We start from the raw sequence: 25,196 nt of genomic DNA, 5'->3' as shown, positions 1-25,196 counted from the left end.
TCATGTTCTGTTCTTTTGTAAACTTCATCTGTTTGTATGTTGTATACTCATTGTGTTTCAATAAAGTTCGATTTTAAAAAAGGTACGTTCTAAACGAAGCTTCAGACGTCACTGATCACGTGACTCTGGCCAAACGAATCAAGCCTCGACACGGTGCTTCTGAAGCAGCGCGTTGATCTTTCTGACACACGCACCGGAGCGTCAGCTTCAAGCGGACCATCACTACGTCTCACATCTAAAGGTGTCAAGGTAACTTTGAACTGAGTTCAGTCAATCTGGAGTTTTTCCAAGTTTTCTGTTGCTCTCTGTGAGAGAAGAGCGTTAAAGGCGGGGCTCTCCAGAGTCCAGCAAAACAGGAAACCACAGCTGGGTGTGTGTAAGTGTGCAAACCAATAGAATGCATCGTGGTGGGGGGGGCATCACGGGCAAGAAAAAAATAAAATAATCGGTCGTACCCATGCTTCCCCGACGTCATGCCAGCGCATATTGGGAAATTCGTAGGCACCGATCGGTTTTCTATCAGCCATTTGCTGGGAGTAAGGGCGCCCTCCGTTTGCGAGGTGCGCCTGCTGCTGGCGGCACAGGGAGGAGAGGGCGGGGCGGCGGGGAGTCTCTGGCTGGCTGGAGCGGCATCTAATAACCAACTCGCAAAACAAAATAAAAACAACAAACAGATATTATGATACAGACTTATAATCTGCACCCATGTTTTTTCTACATTCTATAAAGTGAGCGCGAGAGCCCTCGGTGCGCCTGCGCGCTGCTGAAGTCAAAGTAAACTTTATTGTCATCTCCGCTACAGACAGTCCAGCATATAGAGAGACGAGACGACGAGGCTGCAGTTACAGCGGTGCAAGTAAACAAACAATAAATATAAGAAGAGTAAGAAAATAAATCTACACTTTAGGACTCGGGGTAAAGGATCAATAACAATTTAAATTTATAATTTACAGTTTGATGATTTAAAGTCTCACACAAGCCGTCAAAAGGGGCGGGGCCGGCTGCTTCCAAGTAGAGCACATTTCATTTATAATGATGTAAATCCAAGCCCATCATGGATTCACGATCTGAATCCTGGGTTGTGTGAAATCCCAGAAATCAACCTTAGACAAAGTGAATCTGTGAACTAAGGTGTAGGTCTGTTAGGCAGGGCTGTGCAGAGAGTTTTAAAGGGGCGGGTGCTCAAAGTTAAAAAGGGGCACATTGAACCAGGCTGAATAACAACAACACACTTTCATCAAGAATCTAATATGGGCAACAAGGCAAAGCAAACGTAGCCGATGCTTTACCTGATGGGTACAATGTTGCTGTTGAGGGGTTGCTGTGGATAGTGCTGGAGGGCAGGCAGGGCTGGACTGGGACAAAAAATCGGCCCGGGCATTTTGACTGGAGACCGGCCCACCAAAAATGTGACGTCATTCATGGATAAAATCGCAAAGGATTCTGGGAACTTTTGGCAAGCGGTACTAGCGCATGCAGGCTTTCAATTGAACTCAGTTACACAGCGATAAAAAGAAACACAAAAAATGGCAAGAAGCTGCTGTATTATTAACTGCAATAGCCGGTGTTGTGCCAAAAAGTGATTGTCTGCCAAAAACTGATTTCCGGTATTTGCAAAGAAACTGATTGCTCGTATTTAAATTGCTATAAATAACTTGTTGGGCTATAATATGTGAAACATATGTCAAATGCATCCCTCATGGATGACATAAAGTCATACTGAGCTACAAACAACATTAGTGTAACAAGGTAGAAGCCGCAATCAGTCTTTGGCAGTGACTTTTATATAACCTTTATTTATGCCGTAAAAAAAATCTAATTAACATTAAAAATGTATTTTGTAAGAAGTAGTTGGACAGCAGAAATGGCTCAAATATTACAATTATTTTTCCACTACTAATTAATTACCGTTGAGCTCAAAGGTTATATTAATACACGGTTAACGAATGTGTATTTATGACGACGATTTGTGAGACGAACAAAGGTAAGTTTACCTTTGTTCGTACAATGGTCTTTCGGTGCATTTCAAGGTCCTGTACCCATCCGTCGGTAAACTATACCTGGGCTTGTTGCAGTGACCTGAAGTTACTAAACTTCATGAGTGTATGCACTCACTCCAAGAACCGTATAATTATAAATCTGAGCGTGGTGAAAGTTGGGCAGCACGCTAACGTCTTTTGTCCCTCTGTGTGCTCGTAAGGATCTGACCCTTTCACTCCTTTGATTTTTCCTCGTATCTTTTCTTTGTCTTTTCGTCGAGTCTGTCTTTGTACGGACCGGCATTGTTCTCCGTCGTTTTGTACATTCCTTTTTTGTGCAGCACAGAAAAAACAAGAAGGTATTGGAACCGGAGAATGAACGTTTTGCGGTGCTGCAATTGCAAATGCTTGTATTTGATGCGGTACTTGGATTGTTTTGCCAGGAGTTCCCGGCATGCAATGCGCAAAGTCACGTGGTCTGTCAATCGCTATAGGAAAAACCATAAAGCCTTTGCATGAAAACAACTGCTTTGATGTACACTGCCTTGTTGGTATATATGTATCAATCTGATAATGTTAAACCTACACCATTCTCCCTATTCAGGATTTTAAACAGTACATAGCGGAAACAAAAAGACTGCTTGGTAGAGTTAACCTCCTGAACTATCTACAACACATGGTAGAAACCTGAAATTAAGACCAAGAACACTAGAGGTGAGACATGATCATTAATTAATATTAAAATTAATAAATGACAGATTTAGGGATATTTTCATAAAGTATTTATTTACCAAAACAATAGAAAACAGCATGGTAGCACAATATATTTTGTTAACACAGCAACCTTTAAATATGAAAGGAGACAGAGAAAGAAAGGTGAGAAAGAAGAATAAGAATAACACTTAATTGAGTTTTTGATGGCATTTTACACACAGTACTAATACAGTATCTAGAAAATATGGGAAAATACTGGCATCATATACAGTACTTACTTCTGAAGAAATTATATGGGACCCTGAAAAACAGGACACAAGTGAAAGGACAAAGAACTGTGAATGGCAATTGATGGACTTGCTCAGATGATCACAGTACTGGCATCTTTATTCCAGAAAGGAATTAGAGAAATCATATACACTAGTACTTACGTTGATGAACTTAAAAAGTTGAATGGTCTCGAACCTCTTAAACAAACAATGTATGATCAGACCCTGACAAACAGGACAGAAAGGAATAAAGATTAGATGAATATTAAAATCTATAAAGGACAGATTATGATTGAATTGTATCACCAAAGACTATTCACTCATCAATAAAAGGTCACCTACAACACTTCCACAGCAGCAACACTGAACATATCTTAAGACATGGAAACCTTTATGAAGTGAAAGGACAGACAGTGAAGGTTGAGAAAGAATTGTACTTAATAGATTTTTTCAGACGATGACAGTACTGGTATGCTTACTCTAGAAAAATGGTTGAATCATATAGTACTTACTTAAAATGAACACACTTCAGTCCTCCTAAAATGACTGACAGCATCTGAAATGAAACAATGACAGATTAAGACTGTAAGAATATATGTTTATAAATGCCTAATACTCCAATCTCATATTTATTCTATCTATTAAGATGGACAAATTCTAAGCATTTACCAATCACTTGACTTGTTTGAAGTGAAGGTAGATACTAAACGTATTCATTTAGGCAATAACAATAAAGCTGAATTTAATATTAACAATAGATAATTAGGAATGTTTTGCTCATTTTTATTTCACCTCACCAGGTTACAAAAGGAGCTTTCTCAGCAGGTCACTCTTCTCAGCTACCCTGTCAATGACCATGTCAGAGTCCAATGACATGAGAATGTCCTTTTCAGTGGCCATCAGCATAAACATCTCCAGCTTGTTTGCAGACAGGCTGCTTCGGAGTCTGCTTTTAATGAACTTGAGTGTAGAGAACGTTCTTTCACAGGCAACCTGAGTGAGGGAGAGGGTCAGCAGGTACTTGTATGCCAGCCCAAGGAGACGATAGGCATCAGACAGCATGTTGAACCGCCTGAGTATTTGATAGCAGCACAGTGGGCAATTTTTGCAAGAACCACAGCTTTCGGTCACAATTTCACTTTCTTCGTCCCATTCTTCAGATCTGTCCTTTGCTGTTCTGGTCGTGTACTCATCTACATGTGATGTCTTAAGCCTTTCCCACTGTTCAGCAAAACGTTTCAGTTCTGACTGAAGGTTATTAACTGTAGCCCTGCTGTCAAATTTAAGTAGACAGGCGCTGAGGTTCTGAAATGCATTACTTGGAAGAGAAACTGTTCTGACCTGGCTAAACTTCCTGGGGTCCAACCATGCCAAATCGGCAAGAAGAGGGCCATGTATGACAAATCGTCTGTGGATTGCTTCAATAACTGTGTCCAGGATGATGTTGTGCACTTTCACCTCATATGATTTCTCAGCATTGATTTGCAACTCATCTTCAGGCATCTCTCCGGCCATGCCTTTTCTCCTTTTGGCTCTCTTTTTAGGTAGTTCAGCCTCCACTTCCATGTCTGTGTTGTTCACCCTCTCCTCTAGTTTTTGATTTGTCTGTTTCACAAATGTGTCTGCAGCTGTCTTCACAGTTGGAAAGTCCCTGGCAATACTTTTGAGGCCATCTTGTGTGGCAGTCACCATATGATGGGCAGAGAGAATGTCCATCCCCTTTGACTGGAGGTACTTTGACAGAGGAGTTGTTGCTCAAACACTCTAAGAAATATCTGTGCTGTTAACACAGTTTCATGCTTCAAGAGACACTCTTTAAAGCCTCGTGCTTTGGCACAAACAGCTGGCTTTTCTTTTTCCCTCTTTTCAATGGCTTCCATCGTCAGCACTACATCAACGAAGAGGCCATCATCTGGTTTTCCAAAATGTCCAAAGATTTTCTGGAGGGCATCATGCTTGGCCCACCACCGTGTCTCACCTATTGGACTGAGGCGTCTGTGTCTTGTGTTTTCGGTTTGTTTCTCCCACAGATTAACCCTGTGATGGGACTCCTTGATGAACACAGCTATGTCATTAAGTAAATTAAAGAGTGATCCACTTTCAATGACACTTTGTGTTGTGTCAGCAATCACAAGATTAAGTATGTGTGCATAGCACCACACATGCACATGAGTTGGAGACTGGGCAGTCATAAGTGCTGAAAAGCCTTTGTACTGGCCCTGCATATTTGAAGCACCATCTGTTGCATTCCCAATGCACATGGCCTTGTCTAGATTCAGATGCTCTAAAACTCCGGAAAGCAAGTTTACAAAGTACTGCCCCGTGGATGCTTCGCACCTCACTATGGAGACAAGCCTCTCCTGCACAGACTCAGTAACATACCTGATGATTACTGAACACTGATCATAACCTGTGATGTCTTGGGTTGTGTCTAGCTGAACAGAAAACATCCCAGCTTTCTGGACATCACTGGCGATGCTCTCTTGAAGGAGATGGCCAAGTGCATCAATCACTGAGTTGACAGTTGTTTTGGAGAGTAGGGTGATGAGAGATCCTCTACCTCTTGATCCACTGGTCTGATGCAACTTCTTGCTTTTTTCAATGCAGTCATTCAAATGTTCTCCAAGGCACATATCATACTTGCCTAATAACACAATTAGTTCCAGAAAGTTACCATGATCGATGGTGTTATCACCTAAAGTGTATGCAGCCTCATTCTCCACATGCCTATAGCTGAGTCCCCTCTTCCCAAGTACTTTGATCACATCCACTATACGCTCTAAAACTTGCCGTCTCTTTTTCACTTGTGCTCTGTGAGCTGACAACTGACTGCCAGCAAACAAGCTCCTGATGTTGCCTTTTGAGCACCTTAAGAAAAAAGCTTCAGCACAGGTCTGGTGTGTATTGCTCTTTTCATGCTCCTCTGTGCGCAGATGTATATGTCGCCAGTCACTCATGCCTGTTATAAATGTGCTGGTGTCAGTCAGCCTTGCAAATGCCAGACACACAAAGCAGAACAATAAATGGCGTTCTTTGCAATAAGTAAGCCACTTCCTGTTGGTGCCATCTTTACAGCTGAACACCCTCATCACAACTGCACTGCTACTGTTCTGCTGTGGGTGGTAATCTAAGAAGGCCTGTAATATGGCAGGTTCAGGGCGAGCAAAGTCATCGATGCCCTGGCTCTCACTCTCTTGCTCTTCCATCTCTCTCTCTTGCTCTTCCATCTCTCTCTCTTGCTCCATCTCTCTCTCCTGCTCTTCCATCTCTCTCTCTTGCTCTTCTCTCTCTCCTGCTCTTCCATCTCTCTCTCTTGCTCTTCCATCTCTCTCTCTTGCTCTTCCATCTCTCTCTCCTGCTCTTCCATCTCTCTCTCCTGCTTTTCCATCTCTCTCTCTTGCTCTTCCATCTCTCTCTCTCTCTTGCTCTTCCATCTCTCTCTCTCTTGCTCTTCCATCTCTCTCTCCTGTTTTTCCATCTCTCTCTCTTGCTCTTCCATCTCTCTCTCTCTTGCTCCATCTCTCTCTCTTGCTCCATCTCTCTCTCTTGCTCTTCCATCTCTCTCTCTTGCTCTTCCATCTCTCTCTCTCCTGCTCTTCCATCTCTCTCTCTCTCTTGCTCTTCCATCTCTCTCTCTTGCCCTTCCATCTCTCTCTCTTGCTCTTCCATCTCTCTCTCTTGCTCTTCCATCTCTCTCTCTTGCTCTTCCATCTCTCTCTCTTGCCCTTCCATCTCTCTCTCTTGCCCTTCCATCTCTCTCTCTTGCTCTTCCATCTCTCTCTCTTGCTCTTCCATCTCTCTCTCTTGCTCTTCCATCTCTCTCTCTTGCTCTTCCATCTCTCTCTGCTGCTCTTCTGTCTCCTCTGTCACAGACTTCTCCACTTTTGATGATAAATCAGCTGGTGCAACATGTAAGGATTGGCACAATTTGTTAAGACTTTGAGAAGTTTGAGAAACTAACCTTAAGCATAAAATAAAATTTACTATCAGTAACTTCATAGCACCCGCCCAGCAGTATATAAACTCCGTCATGCTAGTTACGCTGTACGAGTTATTCTAAGCGACTGTATAAAGTCACCACAACGAAAACAAACTACAACTAAAATTAGTTTCTATCTGACACAGATAGACAGCAGGTCATAACTTCTTACCTGAAGTTCAGTTCCTCTGCCACTATGACCGGCGGCCGCCTCGGGTCTCTCCTCCTCCTGCCTCCCCTTTCCTTCATCCACCTGCTGGCCTCCACCACTTGCTGATCTTGCTAAATCTATGGAAGCTATGCCATAGCTACCACCAAACAATTCAGTAATTTTCACACATTTGGCAGCGTCTGCCTGAAGGGCTTGTTTCTTTTTGGCCCTAATTTTTTCGGCACCTCCTTTCCTTTTTTTGTTCTCCATTTTCTTTAGTTCGTCTATAAGATTGCTACACATGGGGGAGGGTGCATCCGACCTCCTCGGCTGTAATTGGTCCAGCCCAGAGTCGATCATGACCAATTGGCCAATCCAACACCTTTCATTGTTTATACCCTTCCCCAAAAAAAAACAAAACAAAAAAAAAAAAAACGGTCGGCCCATAAAAACAAAAAATCGCCAGCGGCCCACCGGGCAAGTGCCCGGTATGCCCGATGGCCAGTCCAGCTATGAGGGCAGGGCTGTGTTGGTCTGAGACTGTAGACATTAAAAAGTCCACAGGAGAGATGGTAGCTGATTAAACAAGTGTCATGAGATAATAACAAAATGCAAAGATTGGTGACAGCGCTTGGAACCATAAGGCAACAAAAAACTGTGAGAAATAATTTAGGCTCTGCCTGTGAATCACTCTTTGCTTCTCTTCTTCCTTCCATCCCATCATTTCATATATCACTCTGCACTTGCTGTCTATGTGAGAACAAGGCACAACTTGCTATTGCAATAAACTATAATCTAATTATCCACACCTAACAACTCTTACACTTAATCTATAATAAAATGATGACAGAAAAATGTTATAGCCCTGCCTTTAGTAGCCTCACACAGCTCCTGCTGTTTCCTCCTCATGTCCTTACCAGCCATGTCTGCACAATGTTATATCATGAGTAATATTTTTTTTAAAAATCCATCTAAATAAAACACACACATGCACGCACACACAGTGACATTTTAGACCTTCTTCAGAATACTGTATATACTATGGGCATCATGGTGCTGATCCAGAATCCTTACATTATTATTTATTACTAGAGCTACAATAATAAAGCAAAGAGGAGGGGGAAGTAATAAATATGAAATAATGTATTTATGATGATTCCATTTGTTTCACTATCCACTCTGTGCAGAGGCAAAGCTTATTACATGTTTAAACTGTAGAGATACAATCATTTTACTGCTGTAACATCCAACTTTTGTCTTATTTAAAATATAAATCTAATATAATCTGCTTCTTAATGTATGTTCTTTAAAATACAGCGTGTGTTTTTAATATATTATAATTATAATAATTATTATGTGGACATGCATATTAGATCGTTTTTAGTGAAATATAATCCCTCCAGAAAGGCAGGAAAAGCCCGGAAACTTGCTTTAAAACTAAATATGTTCCCTAAAACGGTGACAGAGCTACAGACCCATGACAGCCTTACACAGGTAGCCAGCAGCTATGACCAGCACTACTTGTGCAGTTAATAAAAGCACAGGTAATGTTTGTCGCGCTGTTGCACACACAGCACGCTCGTTTGTTTCAGTTCGTCAGTAGCAACAAGACAGCTTACCAACGTGTACGTAATAAGCTAATACTCCTGGGTGCTACACACTACAGTGTGCGCTGTACACCTACTTACTGGTTTTGTCGCATCAGTCTGTGTCTCTGAGTTAACTTGTGTTTCTCCTACAGCTCTGGACCGCAACAAATGCGCGTGCTCTTTGTGAGCTCGTTCCCGGCTCGTAACCAGCGCGTTCTGCCGTCAAGGGCGATCATTGGTTAAATGTGATCATGTGACTGATGCAAGCCAGATCCTTTTATTTAGCAAAACTGTGATTAATAGTTAAATATTATTGTTTTAGGGGCACAGACAGGACTCCGCACGCACACACACACACACACACACACACACACATTAAAAAAAAAAAAAAATAATTAAAAAAAAAAAAGTTGCCTCAACAAAAGGGCACCTTGGGCACCATCAGGAAAGGGGCGGGTGCTCAAGCCCCTGTAGCCCCCCCCCCCCCCCCCCCCCCCCCCTCTGTACGTTCCTGCTGTTAGGTTAATTGTGCTGATCCTCGGGTTGGGGGATTTGTGTTTGTACTGGAGCGCAAAATTCAAACCAATGGAAGATGGACAACAAAAGTTCAAAGCCATCAGGTGCTCAGGTTAGAAAAAAGAGAAAAGATGCAGGTAAGCAGACGTGTGATTGGATAATGGCAGGTCATCCTGAACCAATCAGACTAAACTCCAAACAATACATTATGTTACAGATTTTAATATTAATTAGTCATTGTTACTTGTTGATTTGTCCTTTTCTCATTGTGTGACGAATTATGACGACTGTTTGGTAGCTGTTATTGTCTCTCTCTCTCTCTTCATGTGTGTTTCTCTGGTGAAACAATAGTTTTGTGTTAATGTTAGGGCTGCACGATTTTGCATAAAATGAGAATCACCATTTTTTGGCTTAGAATTGAGATCATGATTCTCTCATAACAACAAATAAACATAAAAACAACAAATGTCTCACGTTTTGTTGTTGCAGCAAAATGTTGTCTTGCTTGAAATTCCGTCTCCACCGTTGCTCGACGCTGCGTGTACAGAGCAGGTAGTGCAACAATAGAAAAATAGTTGCGGGACGGCACTGTGTAGCGTTTGTCTAGGGTGTTGATCGTTTTCCTAAATCCCTCGTTTTGCACAGTGTTGATGGGAGCCATATTGTAGGAGCCATATTGTCAATCCTCAAGGATTGACGTACGCACGATGTAGTTATAAAACAGGGTTTATTCTGGTCTTGGCAACCCGTGAGAACTGCTCACGGACAAAACAATAAAACAAAAACATCACATCAAAATGCGCTCTTGTACGTAGTGTCAATCAATCAAAAAAAATCCTTAATTACAGAAAATAAACCATTTAAAATACACAAACCTCGTGAGCTGACATCCAGGAGGTGCTAAATAGAGCTTTATGGCCTTATTGCCTTATCTTCCATCTTCTTCGTCAATTATTTTCACTCTTTAAACAATATTTTCTCCATGTGTGGAGCTAACTGTGAGTTGCAGCATGCAGACACCATGTGTGCTAGCAAAAGAAAAGTGGCTGGGTGGAGACCCAAACAGCAAAGCTGTACCCTACACAGTTCACCACCAGAGGGTGCAAAGGAACAAAATCCAGACATACAGCTTAACAAATATCAAATGCAACAAACATCAAATGCAAAAGACCGTTACACTCCCACCAATCACTTGTGATTAAAAAGAATAAAGTATTGCCTATGAACTAATGAACGGCTTTTGAATGAACTATCGTGAATTATCCTTTAAGCAGAGTGCGGTGGAGAATCGTCTTCCGCTTCCATCAGAATGACTGTCTTCTGAATGGGTCTTTCCAGGTGCACAGGTTTGGAGTTACGTTTTCCTGCTCTATCCAGGGTTGGATCACTCAGCAGCAATTTCACCTTCCTCACTTTTCCATCCTTTCCAGGATACACTTCAATGATCCTTGCCAACTTCCACTGGTTGCGTGGAGTTATCTCATCCTTCAGGAGGACAACATCATTGATCTTAGCATTTCTGTGCTCTTTGGTCCACTTCTGTCTTCCTTGAAGATTTAACAAATACTCCTTTTTCCACCTTGTCCAGAAAGTGTTGGCAAGTAGTTGAACACGACGCCACCTCTTACGGAGATAAAGATCTTCTTTCACAAACCTTCCTGGAGGTGGAGAGATGATTGTGGACTTCATGGTTAGTATGTGATTCGGTGTTAAAGGTTCTGGGTTTGATGGATCACATAGTTGGTCAGTAGTCAATGGTCTGCTATTAATCACTGCCATGACTTCATACAGGAATGTCCTCAGAGAGGAGCTGTCGAGTTGTTTGGCTGATTGTTCCAGAATGGACATGAGAACACTTCTTATGGTGCGAATTTGTCTTTCCCAGACACAACCCATATGACTAGATGCTGGGGTGTACATGAGAAACTCACAGTCCAGTTTCCCTAGCTTGGCTTGATCCATTTCCTTAAATGCTCCAATAAACTCATTTCTAGTGCCGACAAAATTCGTGCCTTGATCACATCTTATCTGACGAACTGTACCTCTGATGGCCATGAATGCACGTAATGAGTTGATGAGGGAATCTGTAGAGAGATCGTCAAGCATTTCAAGATGCACTGCTCTGGAGCACATGCAAGTGATTAGCAAGCCATAACGCTTTAGCTCCTTGCGGCCTTCTTTGACATAAAAAGGACCAAAGCAGTCCATCCCACAGTAGGTGAATGGCGGTGTGGTCTCCATCCGATCCTCTGGGAGGTCTGCCATCTTCTGCTGCTCTGTGCGCCTTCTGAACCTTCTGCATTTTACACATTTATAGATGTAAGATGACACGATCTTGCTGCATCCAAGAATCCAGAATCCGTTAGCTCGAAGTTTGAGCAAAGGCTGTTTCCTGAACCATCTTTATGATTGTTAACTCTGCTTCCTTTCTCTCTTGTTACACTACTGATGTCGTGTGATCTACTCTTGTGATCCTTTGCTTCTTTCACATAGCGCTTGAGTCTAGCAACTGCCTTAATCATCCTCGACCAGTCGGAAAACTTGTGTAAGCGATCTAACAGTGACCTTTGTTCCTCCCCTTGTATCTTGTGGACTTGAACCTTCTTAACCTCCGGGTCACTGGTTGATAACTCTCCCACCTTAATTTCCCCACTGGGTATGATCTTCTGCCAAAGGAGGTCTGGGCCTTTGAACCAGTTTGATGCTACAAGTTGTTCTGCTGTGAGACCTCTTGAGGCGTGGTCTGCCGGATTATCTTCGGAAGTTACATACCTCCATTGGGTTGAATCCGTGCTTTGTTTGATGCGTTCCACTCGGTTTGCAACAAACACATGAAATCTTCTGGCTTCATTGCTGACATATCCGAGTACCACCTTCGAGTCAGTCCAATACCTTTCTTCTGAAATTTCCATTTCCAATTCCTTTTTCAGCATGTCACCAGTGCGCACAGCAACAACGGCCGCCGACAACTCAAGCCGAGGTATAGTTGTGACTTTGGTTGGTGGAACTCTTGATCTTCCCATCACCAATGAGCAGTGGACTTCACCAGTTGTGCTTACTGCTCTGAGGTAATTGCACATTCCATATCCAGATGCACTTGCATCAGAAAAATGATGAAGTTCGTAGTGCTGTGCCTTGAAGGTCGAAGGAATGTAGCATCTGTGAACCTTTACGTCTGCAAGGTTTCCCAGGTCACGCAACCAATACTCCCACTGAGGTCGAAGTCTGTCAGGTAAGTTATCATCCTGGCTGAGTTTATCTCGACACATTTGTTGCAAAATCTGCTTTCCCAGCAGAATGAAAGGTGACACAAACCCAAGTGGATCGAACACAGAGGCGACTGTGGCCAATACTCCTCTTCTGGTGAGTGGTTTGTCCTTAACAACTACTCTGAACTGAAATTGATCTGATGCCACACACCATTGTACGCCAAGTGCTCTTTCCATGTGTACTTCACCGAGTGCCATATCTAGCTCTTTGGGAGCTGCAGCGCATTCTTCTTTCGGAAGCGAAGCTAGAACTTTGGTGCTGTTTGAGATGAACTTGTGCAACCGAAGTTTGCCCATGCTGCAGAGTTTGCGTGCTTCATTAACCAGCTGTATTGCCTGATCTTCAGTGTCAACACTTGCTAGTCCGTCATCAACATAGAAGTTGGTTTTGATGAACTTGATGGTTTCTTCATTAAAACTTCCTTCCCCTTCAGCTGCAAGATGCTTGAGGCCATAGTTGGCACAACCTGGAGAAGATGCTGCTCCAAATAGGTGTACCTTCATCCTGTAGACAGTGAATGGAGTTTCAAGGTCACCGTTCTCCCACCACAAGAACCGTAGTTAATCTTGGTCACAAGCATGCACATGGAATTGGTGGAACATGCGTTCGATGTCACACATGAAAGCCACTGGGCCTCTTCGGAAGCGACACAAGACTCCGAGCAAGGTGTTTGTTAGCTCTGGACCAGTGAGGAGATGGTCATTTAAGGAAGCGCCTTGGAACTTGGCAGAGGCATCAAAGACGACACGAATCTTTCCGGGTTTTTGTGGATGATACACACCATGATGTGGGATGTACCAAACTGGTGTCTTGTCAATGTCTTGCTCTGTGACCTTTTCAGCATCTCCATGGGCTAAGATGTCATTCATGAATTTCTTATAGTCCATGTAGTACTGCTTGTTACTCTTGAGCCTTTTTTCTAAACATTTGAGGTGATGAATAGCACATACCTTGTTGTTTGGCAGGTTCGGCCTTTCACTCTTAAATGGGAGTGGCATTTCAAAATGACCATCCTCCTTGTGCCTAATGCCGGCCTTCATCTTTGTTAAAAATTTGAGATCTTCTTGAGAGACCTTTGTGTCTTCTGGTGCTTTCTCAACAAAGTCAGACTTCAACATCTTTAGGACCTCTGTGGGAGAGATCATTTCCTTTATTTGAGTTCTGTAGACATAGTGAACCTTGTTGGTGAGATTTAAAGAGGGATTAATGTCAGGCACCACTTCCTTCACAATGACTTGGTGACTTATTCCGAAGGCGTCTCCATAATCGAGACATGGATTGCCATAACCCACAATACTCCATCCCAGATCAGTTCTTTGCACAAACGGCTGATTTTCCTTTCCAGACACAACCTCACAAGGAACAAGTGCTTGGGGGCAGTTGTACCCAATCAGCAGACCAACATCACAGCTTTGTAGTGGAGCGATCTCACTTGCAATGCAGTCAAGATGAGACCATGCCTTAGCTGTTGCAGGCGATGGAATGTGATCTCGGTTTGCGGGAATAAAGTCTCTGGCATACGTCACTGGTAGGGAAATGGTCTTATTTGAGTAGAACCCTCTGACTTGTAGACCTGAGAACTTGCGACAGGACACAACTGTGTTTCTTGAAGACATAGTAGTGAGCTTTAGCTGAGTCGATTCACCTTTGATATGCAGAGCTTGTGCCGTTTCTTCAAGAATAAAGGTCGTATCGCTCTGTGTATCAAGGAGCGCGTACACAAGAATTTCATGCGCTGGCTCACCTTTGGTTGACACCCATACTGGAATAATGGAAGATGTGTGAGTGTCGTCAACATTCTGTGTGACTCTGTTAGAAGTCGCTTCACTTGTTGTTGGTGTGACACTGTTGTCTTGTGAGACATCTGCGTCCGTTTGTCTTGTCCTGTCACTGTTCTTGTGTGGATTTCTCCTTGTTCTGTCTTCCTTCGTGCGATTGTCATGAAGACATGTTGGATGTCTTTTATTACATGTGTCACAGGTTTCTCTCCCTTCGCAATCCTTGGAGCGATGACCAGAGTTCAGACAGCCAAAACATAACTTCTTGTCTTGAACAAACTTTAGTCTCTCAACAATGCTCTCATTTATGAACCTTCTACACTTAAGTAGGCTGTGACTCGACCTTTCACAGTACACACAACTAGCACTAACAGTCCTTTCATTTGAGTTAGTTGCTAGCACCTTTGCTCCATTGCCTCTGTTCCTTGTTGTTTTTGCCCCTTCAGTTTCACTTTGCTTCAGAGCAAAGAGAGATGTTATGGGATTACAGGCAATTTTGGCTTCCCGTGAGATGAAATCTACGAATTGGCTGAAGCTTGGAAAGGTGTGAGTCTCTTCTTGCACTTCTGTAACCTTTCTGTTCCACCTTGAAGTAAGCCAATCTGGAAGTTTTGCGAGCATTTTTTGGTTTTCATTGCAGTCATTGAGCACTTCAAGCCCCTTCATTTGCGACATGGCTGTCTTACAGCAGCAAAGGAAGTCAGCAAATGCTTGAAGTTCCATACTGCCTTTAGAGCTTATCTTAGGCCATGCGTCAAGTTTGTCTCTGAAGGCCTTTGCTACTAGGAAGGGATTGCCATACCTCTCTTCGAGAACTGTCCATGCTGCATAGTATGCAGACTCTGTGCCAAGCGGGAAGTAGCCTTCTATTGCCTTCCTTGCAGGTCCACTTACATATTTCCTCAGATAATAAGTCTTCTCTTCAGTTGGTATATTTTTCCTGTCAATCAGAGTCTGAAAGGAAATTTTCCAATCATTATATCTGATAGGGTCGCCACTGAATATTGTTGGCTCTGGTACCGGAAGACGACTTGCATTAAGAGACACTGCAAATGCTTTGACCAGATCTTCTGTGTTCACCTCTTGGTGCGGTGTCACATTTCGTGGCGAGGAACACCGTTTCATATGCTGGTCATGGTTTTCAGACTTGACTTCATTTTTATCAGATCTGTGGTGAAGTAGGTTGTATATTTCTTCATCTGAACATTCACTTTGTTCATACACTCGCTGTCGAGCCTTTGCTGCATTCAGCTTTTTTACAGTCTCAAGTCGCTCTACTTCTCTGCGCTTAGCTTCTAGAGCCTTTTGTCTTTGTGCTATTTCTGCTTCTTGCCTTTCAATTTCCTTCATATGGATTTCTTGTTCAAGCAGAACTTGGAGAGCAGCCTCATTTGCTGCAACTTCAGCAGCTGCATCTTGTCTTTTAGCCGAGAGCCGGCTGGAGTGTCTAGAGGAAACCCTCGAATGAGAAGAGAGCTTAGTGTGGTGTGACTTAACACTCATCCTGTCTGAGGCTTCTAACTTAGGCATAGACTCAGTCTCCTTCCATTTTTCATCCCTTTGACTTTTCACATCTGAGGCTACGTATTTAGATGAAGACTCAGTGTCCTTCCAAAGTTCTTCATCTCTTTGAACCTCCGCATTACTTGGGCTTGGACACTTTCTTACAGATTCGATAATTGTCTTTGTTATGGCTTCACACGTATCCATCCTTCGTCTTGTGTCACTATCTGGAGATTCAATACGTCTCAAGTCATCATAGGCTGCATTCACATCCTTAGAAGCACTCAAAACCTTGGAAACATGTTCTTGTAGCAGATCCTTTGAGCATTGACCATCTATAGCTCCTTTGGCATTCTTAATGACAACCTTCCACTTCTCATAGCGCACACTGAAACGATGTGCAGCCTTCTTTATGTGCTCACCGTACAGTTCTTTGCCCTTTTCGGTCAATGTACGGACTCGTTGGCTCTGTCGTGCTCTTTGTGAGGTAGTAGAAACATCATCAGCTGTGCCTTCAACTGCTTGTAGTTGCTCATCTGCAGAAAGTTGTTCCACATCACCCTTTTCACTGACTTCTGGATTAGCCTCAAACTCTGCCATTGTTGGAGGGGTTTGGGTTTTTTGTGTATCTTACTTAGCCTTAATGTAAAGGTGCAGCAGCTTAAATTTGATTTGTTAGTTGAGGAGCAAATGAATATTAATCTTCATTTACTGTTACAACTTTAAAGCACAGTAATTACTATTACTCCTTAAACATCACTTAACATGTATACTTAACTCACATTACATCTCTTCTCCAAGCCAGTAATACTGTTTCTTACAGCAACTGCTGAAGCCCACCATATGCACGATGCACAGGTTACTCATCACAACATTAACTTAACACTGTATGACTATCAGTCACTTGAACAGCAGAAATGTAAACAATGAGAAGGAAAGAAAAAAGAAGAAATATTTCAGTCCTTTGTTTATTTATAAAAGGAAACTTATCTTAATTAATTTTACAGTCCTTTTCCTTTTTATTTCTCTTTCTTGTGGTTAATTATATTGAGTCCTTTAACTGAGGCAACACTTATTTTCGGGGCACCTGAATTTCCTGCGGGGCTGCGTCCTTCATCTACCCGTGCAGAGCGGAGTTCTCACTGTAGCACCCTCAAGGATTGACGTACGCACGATGTAGTTATAAAACAGGGTTTATTCTGGTCTTGGCAACCCGTGAGAACTGCTCACGGACAAAACAATAAAACAAAAACATCACATCAAAATGCGCTCTTGTACATAGTGTCAATCAATCAAAAAAATCCTTAATTACAGAAAATAAACCATTTAAAATACACAAACCTCGTGAGCTGACATCCAGGAAGTGCTAAATAGAGCTTTATGGCCTTATTGCCTTATCTTCCATCTTCTTCGTCAATTATTTTCACTCTTTAAACAATATTTTCTCCATGTGTGGAGCTAACTGTGAGTTGCAGCATGCAGACACCATGTGCGCTAGCAAAAGAAAAGTTGCTGGGTGGAGACCCAAACAGCAAAGCTGTACCCTGCACAGTTCACCACCAGAGGGCGCAAAGGAACAAAATCCAGACATACAGCTTAACAAATATCAAATGCAACAAACATCAAATGCAAAAGACCGTTACACATATCTTTGGTCAGGTGATAAGTGATAGCCTCCGTGATGTCTTTGTGCCTGCGGGAGTTTGACGTGTATAGGGAAGCGCTGTATAAGGTTCCCGTTATTGATGTTTGGGTGGTTGACCCGGACGGATTTTCTCCTGTCACTTTCTCGTCATCCCTGACGTGCTCTCCGTTGTTTTTTCCCTGCTAATTTTAGCATCACACGGCACAGCTTCTGTATCACGTGGTATAAGGCTCCGCCCTTGTGATTTGTTGAGTAGGAAGAGTGAGCGCTTGTTTTCATGCAGAGTACGTCCCGGATCAAAATGTGAAGTTTTACAAATCACCACTTCTTTAGTTAATATCATTTCAGTCTCAGACAATCTCGTTTCTCTTACAGAGGTTGAATGCACCTTCTGCGGATGGCGGTACCACACAGTGTGCGTGGACTTCCCCTGCACAGAAGGCAACTACAAATGCTGTGAATGCTAAATAAACAGAAACAAATGATCCCTGTTGTCTTTGCTTGATGATTGGTTTGAGTCTTGACAATCCACATTGCTGGCGTTGCATCTTTCAATGCCAGCAATGGCAGGTATCAGTGCTCAAAGCTTTTGTGTTTGTTTCCAACAAGTTGCCCACCTCGGGAAACAAAAATGTGTTCTTTTACTTGTCAGATGAACATATGAGACACTTTGACTCTTCAGTGCAGTGTGGAGCCTAACAAAGATCTGTTTTGTGTCCCAGCTGATCAGCAGGAGGAGGAGAGTCTGACGGAGCAGCAGAGGAACATTTTCAGCTACTTGGACTCAGCTCAGCCACTACAGAGGAAACAATGAGCTCAACACAGAAGGTGACAGACAGAGCAGGACCATATGACCAAAGATATTTATCACCATATACATCTGAACATTTGCCATAACGATGTAGCTGACGATAGAATTGACACCAGACAAAATACTTTACAGCTGCACAACTTTATTAAAAACCCATCAATGTATTTTCACTGAAACAAGCAGCTGTTGTTTATGTGCATTAAAGTTATATAAAAATGTAACAGTGCAAATGCAAATTCCTCGCTGACAGTTTAACCAAAAGGCATTTCCAGTGGAAACTGGCCGACACATCCTGAGCATAACCATGTATAATATCCACTAAACTTCAGAAGAGGTTATACAGTCGTGGCCAAAAGGTTTGAGAATTGCATAAATATTGGAACCTGGAGAAGTTGCTGCTTAAGTTTTTATAATAGCATTTTGCCTGCACTCCAGAATGTTATGAGGAGTGATCAGATGAACTGCATCGTCCTTCTTTGCCATGAAAACGAACTTAATCCCCAAAAAGCCTTACCACTGCATTTCATTGCTGTCATCAAAGGACCTGCTGAGACCATTTCAGTGATCGTCTTCTTAACTCAGGTGAGAATGTTGGCGAGCACGAGGCTGGAGATCATCATGGCTGTATCCCGATTCAGGTTCTGCAGCTTTAAAGTCCTCAAGGGCCGCGTACTCAAAGACCGCTAAGGCCGAAGTGCGAGGCTCGTAGGCTCGTGAAATGGGACGTCTAGCCTCCGTCGCGCTGCCCAGGTTGCCTAGCAACCATGATACTAACAGCTGGAAACGTTTCATACAGCTTTGTTTGACAGAAATGAAGGAGAACAGATTTAGTTCATTTGTTTCTACATGAGCTCTGTGTGATTTGATGAGTATCTGAGGCTAAGACCACAGGACTGTGAAACATGATTGTTGGGCTTCATTTCTGTGCTGAACAGTCGTTTAAGATTAGCTGTAAATAACAATTAGCTGATGTTGTTCATGAGACTAAAGTCATCTCACTGTGGTAATGTAAATATAATATGGCCAATATTATAGTTATCATATTAATCACTTCACTCACAGACAAGTATCTGTGACAGTGTGTATATAGATGTATCATATATAAGAGACAAATATTGTTCTTTTAATATGTTGGTACTAAATGTGGCTCAATGCTTACATATATGTGTAAAAAGCAAATGTAGGAGCTGTGATAACTGTGTCTGATAGAATGAAGAGTAGACTGATATATGAAATATTCCTTTATTGGGTGAGAAAATCAGACCATGTCATAACTGCTGTAAGTCACACAGAATAGATATCAGAGCCTTAAACAGGCTGACTTCTGCTAAATGGGTCAAACTGGGCAGAAAGTCTACAAACACATAACATCCTTATAGAATATGATGTAACACTATAGATCAACTTAGCTCAGAATATATAAAGCATATAAACAGTTACAGCAATATGATGCAACAAACACAGCAGCTACTGATCCAAAATACTCGAAGCTTCATAGAACTGAAACCAACATTTATTTTTAGCTCCATCCTGCTGCTGATACAGACTTTAGGTTTCTGAACATTAAACTTGTTGCTGCCTTTCATAGTGTGTAGCTTGAAGGCCCTGAGTACTTTCTCCCACACTGGAAACACTGGGATGATCACATTATTTGAACATTACCTAATAAGACTGATTCAGCACAGACAGTTATGTTAAACTTTCCTAGCAGTCCTTCACAAACAGGGAACAGTCTGTCTATTCTCTCCATCTGTCAGCTGCTGCTGGCTCTTCCTCCTCCTCTTCCTCACACACTGCTGAGTTTGTCCTGGTGGATCATCAGGGCTGCAAAGCCTCACAGATGATGTGCAGCAGTGGCTCCCTCAGTCTGTCCTCACTCTGGACACTTGCAGTCGTCACACATGGAAATCAAATGTGTGATAAGCTGCAGGATTCAAACACAAGTGTAACTTATAAACACATGTTCATACTTTTATTCCACAATCAGAGAGAAAGAAACAGAGAGAGAGTGCAGGACAGACAGACAGGTGACAGTCTCAGGTGTACACACTGCTACACAACAGCACCAGAGAAGCAGGATTTAGTGTTTGTGTTATTACGAGTGTAAACAAGAAGAGTTCCAGATGGTGCAGTGGACACATGTGTGACTGCTGTGATTAAAGCATCTTTCTTTCAGCTTAACGAGTGAACCGTCAGCTCGTTCAAACACACGTTAAAGTGCGTTTGGCTCGACACCACCGAACAGAGACAGCAATATAACACAGCTAACATTAACAGTGCAGTGAATCCTGCTTGTGCCGTGATGTTCAGGACTGCAAACCGAGCAGCATCACTGACTTTCAGCTTGTTGTGTTTGTGGATATATGACTGACTTTAATTATCCACAAAATCATCACATTCTCTGTCAGATTAAGGTCGACTATTGAACGGCGTATATTTTAAAGGCTTTAAAACCAAGTTAACGCTGAAAGTACAAACATCACTAATGTCACATGACTCTGCCGACAAGGCATAGCTATGGCTATGAAATGCTCTTTGTGTATCACTTCTTCATTATGAAAGATGTCATTAATGCACTAGTAATGTCTCATCTGGAGTATTGTTCAATCATTTGGTCAGCAGCTAATAAGACAGATCTTAACAGACTTCAGTTAGTCCAGAATAAGGCGTCCAGATTAGTGTGAAGATGTTCATACTATACTAATATTGATCAAATGCATAATAACCTTTCTTGGCTTCCTGTACAGGCTAAAATATTCTATGGCTTACTTGTAGTTCTAAAGAAAGCAATTCTGTTAAACACACCACATTTATTCTGCTCAGCTGCAGTATCCAGATGAAATACATCATCATATTACACAGTTTTCAACAAGCTGCAATTTAGTAAATGCTCGAGTTAAAAGTAACGTTTTGTAAAACTGTTACATTTAGAGCAACTTTTAAGTGGAATAAGTTGCCTTAAAAAATTAGAGAATTATTCAAAACTTCAATGAACACTTAAAAGCCGATTTACAGAGCTTTTAGTTGTTGTAAATATTGTAAGACATGATTTGTTTTTGAAATTTGTGTAATGTGCCTCAATGTTATTGATATTATTATTATTATTATTGATTGCTTATATTTGAACAATTGTGAAACCTCACTGTGGATGTAAGAGTGAAATTATGTGGATATCTTGAATCCACTTTATTGTGTAATATTTTATGTGAGTATTTGACGGAAGACGAGCAACATCTGTTGTGGAAGCTAACGGGGTTCCTTTAGAATAAACAAACATAGGATTTATTATCACTGAATAATTCTGTATAAATCTATACAAATTATAGAAATATGTAATAGGAAACAACTGAATAATCTAAATTATAAAATAGTGTGTGTGTGTGTGTGTGTGTGTGTGTGTGTGTGTGTGTGTGTGTGTGTGTGTGTGTGTGTGCATGATTTTAGTGTTTGAACAGTCATGAATTATCTTTAACAGCAGGTTGGATGTAATGTGTTAGAACTACCAGCAGGTGGGGATAAGAGACCTTTAAGGTGTTTGGTGCCACGCTCCACCTTCAGGTTTAAAACTAGTGTTAATGGAGTTTGAAGGTTGAGTTTGTTCCACGACTGCATTTCACTCACTGCCTCTGTTTGTATCTCTGTCACTGCAGGACCAACATGGAGCCAGAAATCAGGGCTCTCAGGAGGCCGACAAACCTCACAGAAGAAAGGGAGAGAAAAAACACACCTGTGACGAGTGTGGGATGGAGTTTACTCTGAAGGCTTCACTAAAACGGCATCAGGTCATCCACACTGGAGAGAGACCGTTCAGCTGTGACTTGTGTGGAAAGTCTTTTTCCAGGAAGGGTTACCTAAAAACACACCAACTCATCCACAGTGGAGTTAAAGCGTACAGCTGTGATCAGTGTGGCAGAGCTTTTACTCACAGTAGCCACTTACAGAGGCATCTAGTTACCCACTCTGGAATTAAGGCATACAGCTGTGACGAGTGTGGGAAGGGTTTTACTGTGAGGGCTAAACTAAAACGGCATCAGGTCATCCACACTGGAGAGAGACCGTTCAGCTGTGACGAGTGTGGAAAGTCTTTTTCCTTGAAGGGTCACCTAAAAGAACACCAACTCGTCCACAGTGGAGTTAAAGCGTACAGCTGTGATCAGTGTGGCAGAGCTTTTACTCGCAGTAGCAGCTTACAGAGTCATCTAGTTACCCACTCTGGAATTAAGCCATACAGCTGTGACGACTGTGGGAAGGGTTTTACTGTGACGGCTTCACTAAAACAGCATCAGGTCATCCACACTGGAGAGAGACCGTTCAGCTGTGACTTGTGTGGAAAGTCTTTTTCCTTCAAGCGTTCCCTAAAAGAACACCAACTCATCCACAGTGGAGTTAAAGCGTACAGCTGTGATCAGTGTGGCAGAGCTTTTACTCGCAGTAGCAGCTTACAGAGTCATCTAGTTACCCACTCTGGAATTAAGCCATACAGCTGTGACGACTGTGGGAAGGGTTTTACTGTGACGGCTTCACTAAAACAGCATCAGGTCATCCACACTGGAGAGAGACCGTTCAGCTGTGACTTGTGTGGAAAGTCTTTTTCCTTCAAGCGTTCCCTAAAAGAACACCAACTCATCCACAGTGGAGTTAAAGCGTACAGCTGTGATCAGTGTGGCAGAGCTTTTACTCAAAGTAGCCACTTACAGAGTCATCTAGTTACCCACTCTGGAATTAAGGCATACAGCTGTGACATCTGTGGAAAAACCTTCAGCCAGAGAGGGTACCGAAATACACACCTACGCATTCACACCAGACATGATGTGTACTGCTGTGAACAGTGTGGCAAATACTTTACAACAGACGCACACCTACAACGACACATGTTTACCCACACTGAGGAGAGACCTTATCAATGTGACCTGTGTGAGAAGACTTTTAAAACTCCACATCACCTGAGACGACACCAACAGATCCACACCAGAAAGAGACTCTACAAGTGCAGCTACTGTGATGTATGTATTTATATTGTTATCTTGTCATTTTAGCCTGACTGTTTGGAACAACTCTGCTCATTAAACTGTGTTAGCATGTTAGCAATTCTACTGCATGGAAAAGCAGCTCTGAGTGATTATTCAGATTTTCCTTTCAGTTATGATTTTAGTATTACTGTAGTATTATGGTGGTAGTATTGTAGTTATTGCAGCCCAGTAAACTGAGTGTGTTAACTGAAACAGTCAAATGTAGTTGGACGTCTGCAGAGATGCTCTTTATTTCAGGCGAAATCAGGATACAAATGTTGAAGGACTGACTTACACTGTCTTTGTGTCTTTGTTTAGAAGCAGAGCGACACAGATGGATCCAGTTCTCAACCCTGTCATCACTGTGGTGGTGGGAAAGACTTCCATTGTGACCTCTGTGGAAAAACTTTCAGTCAGCAAAAGACCCTAAAAGTACATCAACGTAGACACACTGGAGACAAACTGAAATACTGCAAAGAATGTGGGAGAAGCTTCACCAAAACAAATCACTTAAAACAACATGAACTGATTCACAGTGGGGTTAAAAAGCACCTCTGTGATCAGTGTGGGTCATCCTTCACCACTGCAGGTCAGCTTAAAACACACAAACGAGTCCACACAGGAGAGAAACCACACAAGTGCAGACACTGTGACAGAAGCTTCTCACATTCAGGTAGTCGTAACATTCATGAACGTACACACATGGAAGGAAACTACAGCTGTGAGCAGTGTGACAAGAGCTTCAGGAATCTCAGTTCATACTCTGCACACAAACGATCCCACGTTACTAATAAACTGTTTCACTGTTACCAATGTGCCCAAACATTCACCTCATTGTCTGCTCTGTGCAAACATCAGCGCGATCACTCAGGGCTGAAATCACTCCCATCACTGGATCACAGTGAATCTGAAGACACAGAAAGATCCTCTGGTTTCTGTGTCAGACTCAAAAAGCTTGAGATCAGGCTCCACAGAGTTCAGATAGAATCTCCTGTAAAAATCTGATGAGGCAGCTGTGAATCAAACTCTTCCCCTAGTTCCATTTTAAGCTTTCAAAACTGTCCTACTGTAGTGTTCATGTCAAGTGGTTAGCTTTCTTTTCATCAGTTGGTTGAAAACTCTGTTTCCTATTATAAAGTTTTTGTTTTAATGTATTTTGATCCACATAAATGTTTTCTTGTTCAGGTTCTTTATGTTATTGAATCTTGCAAATGTTAAATAAAAAATTCAAATGTAAAATATCTTCACTGATGCTACAAATAAACTGTCCTTTCAGCTTTAGCTCCTAATTTATTCATTATTTATGGATGTAGCACAGCAGCCGTCTCTTGATTAACACATGGAGGGCTCGGGATCTGATGGTGTCGTCTCCCTAATTTGCCCACTCAGTAAATCTCACTCATGGCCAAGAAATTGAAATAAACCTTGTTTCCCTGCTGGATAGTGATCCACTGTAACTCTGCTCCTCCTTCCTGTTTAGGATTTCTGTGGCTGAAGTAAAATTCCCTCCATCCATCACTTATCCCAGCTAACCCAAAGTGAAATAAAGTTTTGCTCGTCTTAAAAAAGCATTACAATAATGGGCATTACCAATGCAAACTGAATGATACAGAAGATGAAAGAAGAGACTTTGATCAGTTAATAAAGCTCATGATCTGGATTCATTGTGGCTGCTACACAGATACTTCTGGGTCACTTCTCTCAGTTAGGAACCTTCCTCACCAAACTGACTGTTGGACCACACCCCTGGTTTCATGAGAAATTGTTTCAGCCATGATTTCTCTTCCTGTATTTCAGAGTAAAGACTGAAGTGACAAATGGAAGCATGTTTAAAAAACACAATGTGAGAGAGACGTTGAGGTCCTTAGAAGTTACCCTGGGTTTTTCTGTCACCCTGCTAGATCAGAATCAGAATCAGAAAGGGTTTTATTACCAAATGTTGAGCAGGTTTACAACATTAGGAAATTGCTGCGGTGCTTCAGT

General features: G+C 42.1%; 2 protein-coding genes across 5 annotated transcripts; one reads left to right on the top strand and one right to left on the bottom strand.

Annotated features, from left to right (window-relative positions):
• LOC308397611 (uncharacterized protein) lies at positions 1-25,196 on the top strand. 4 transcript variants are annotated; one of them, XM_080883584.1, is made up of 5 exons: positions 4-249; positions 12,128-12,265; positions 18,116-18,221; positions 21,855-23,207; positions 23,532-25,196. In XM_080883584.1, the coding sequence occupies exons 3-5, from the start codon at positions 18,204-18,206 to the stop codon at positions 24,216-24,218; spliced, it is 2,058 nt and encodes a 685-aa protein (XP_080739710.1). In that variant the 5' UTR covers positions 4-249; positions 12,128-12,265; positions 18,116-18,203; the 3' UTR covers positions 24,219-25,196. The 4 variants fall into 4 exon arrangements, with proteins under 4 accessions (XP_080739712.1, XP_080739710.1, XP_080739711.1 ...); XM_080883585.1 differs by lacking the exon at positions 12,128-12,265 and having other exon boundaries at positions 23,538-25,196; XM_080883583.1 differs by lacking the exon at positions 12,128-12,265.
• Positions 2,607-6,143, bottom strand: LOC308398650 (uncharacterized protein). Its single transcript, XM_080885395.1, has 2 exons — positions 3,475-6,143; positions 2,607-3,187 (listed from the first exon to the last, which is right to left on the bottom strand). Exon 1 carries the CDS (start codon positions 4,676-4,678, stop codon positions 3,764-3,766), a length of 915 nt encoding a protein of 304 aa, XP_080741521.1. The 5' UTR covers positions 4,679-6,143; the 3' UTR covers positions 2,607-3,187; positions 3,475-3,763.

This window comes from Rhamphochromis sp. 'chilingali' (assembly GCF_963969265.1).
Source record: "Rhamphochromis sp. 'chilingali' genome assembly, chromosome: 1".
Classification (NCBI taxonomy): domain Eukaryota; kingdom Metazoa; phylum Chordata; class Actinopteri; order Cichliformes; family Cichlidae; genus Rhamphochromis; species Rhamphochromis sp. 'chilingali'.
The sequence above is the reverse complement of the archived record's forward strand: the minus strand, read 5'-3'. Positions and strand labels throughout refer to the sequence as shown.

Excerpts from the sequence above, each read along its gene's own strand:
- LOC308398650 (XM_080885395.1), bottom strand. The coding sequence starts at position 4,678 with ATGGACATTCTCTCTGCCCATCATATGGTGACTGCCACACAAGATGGC.
- LOC308397611 (XM_080883583.1), top strand. Across the intron at positions 23,208-23,531 it reads ACAAGTGCAGCTACTGTGAT|AAGCAGAGCGACACAGATGG; the intron begins GTATGTATTTAT and ends GTCTTTGTTTAG.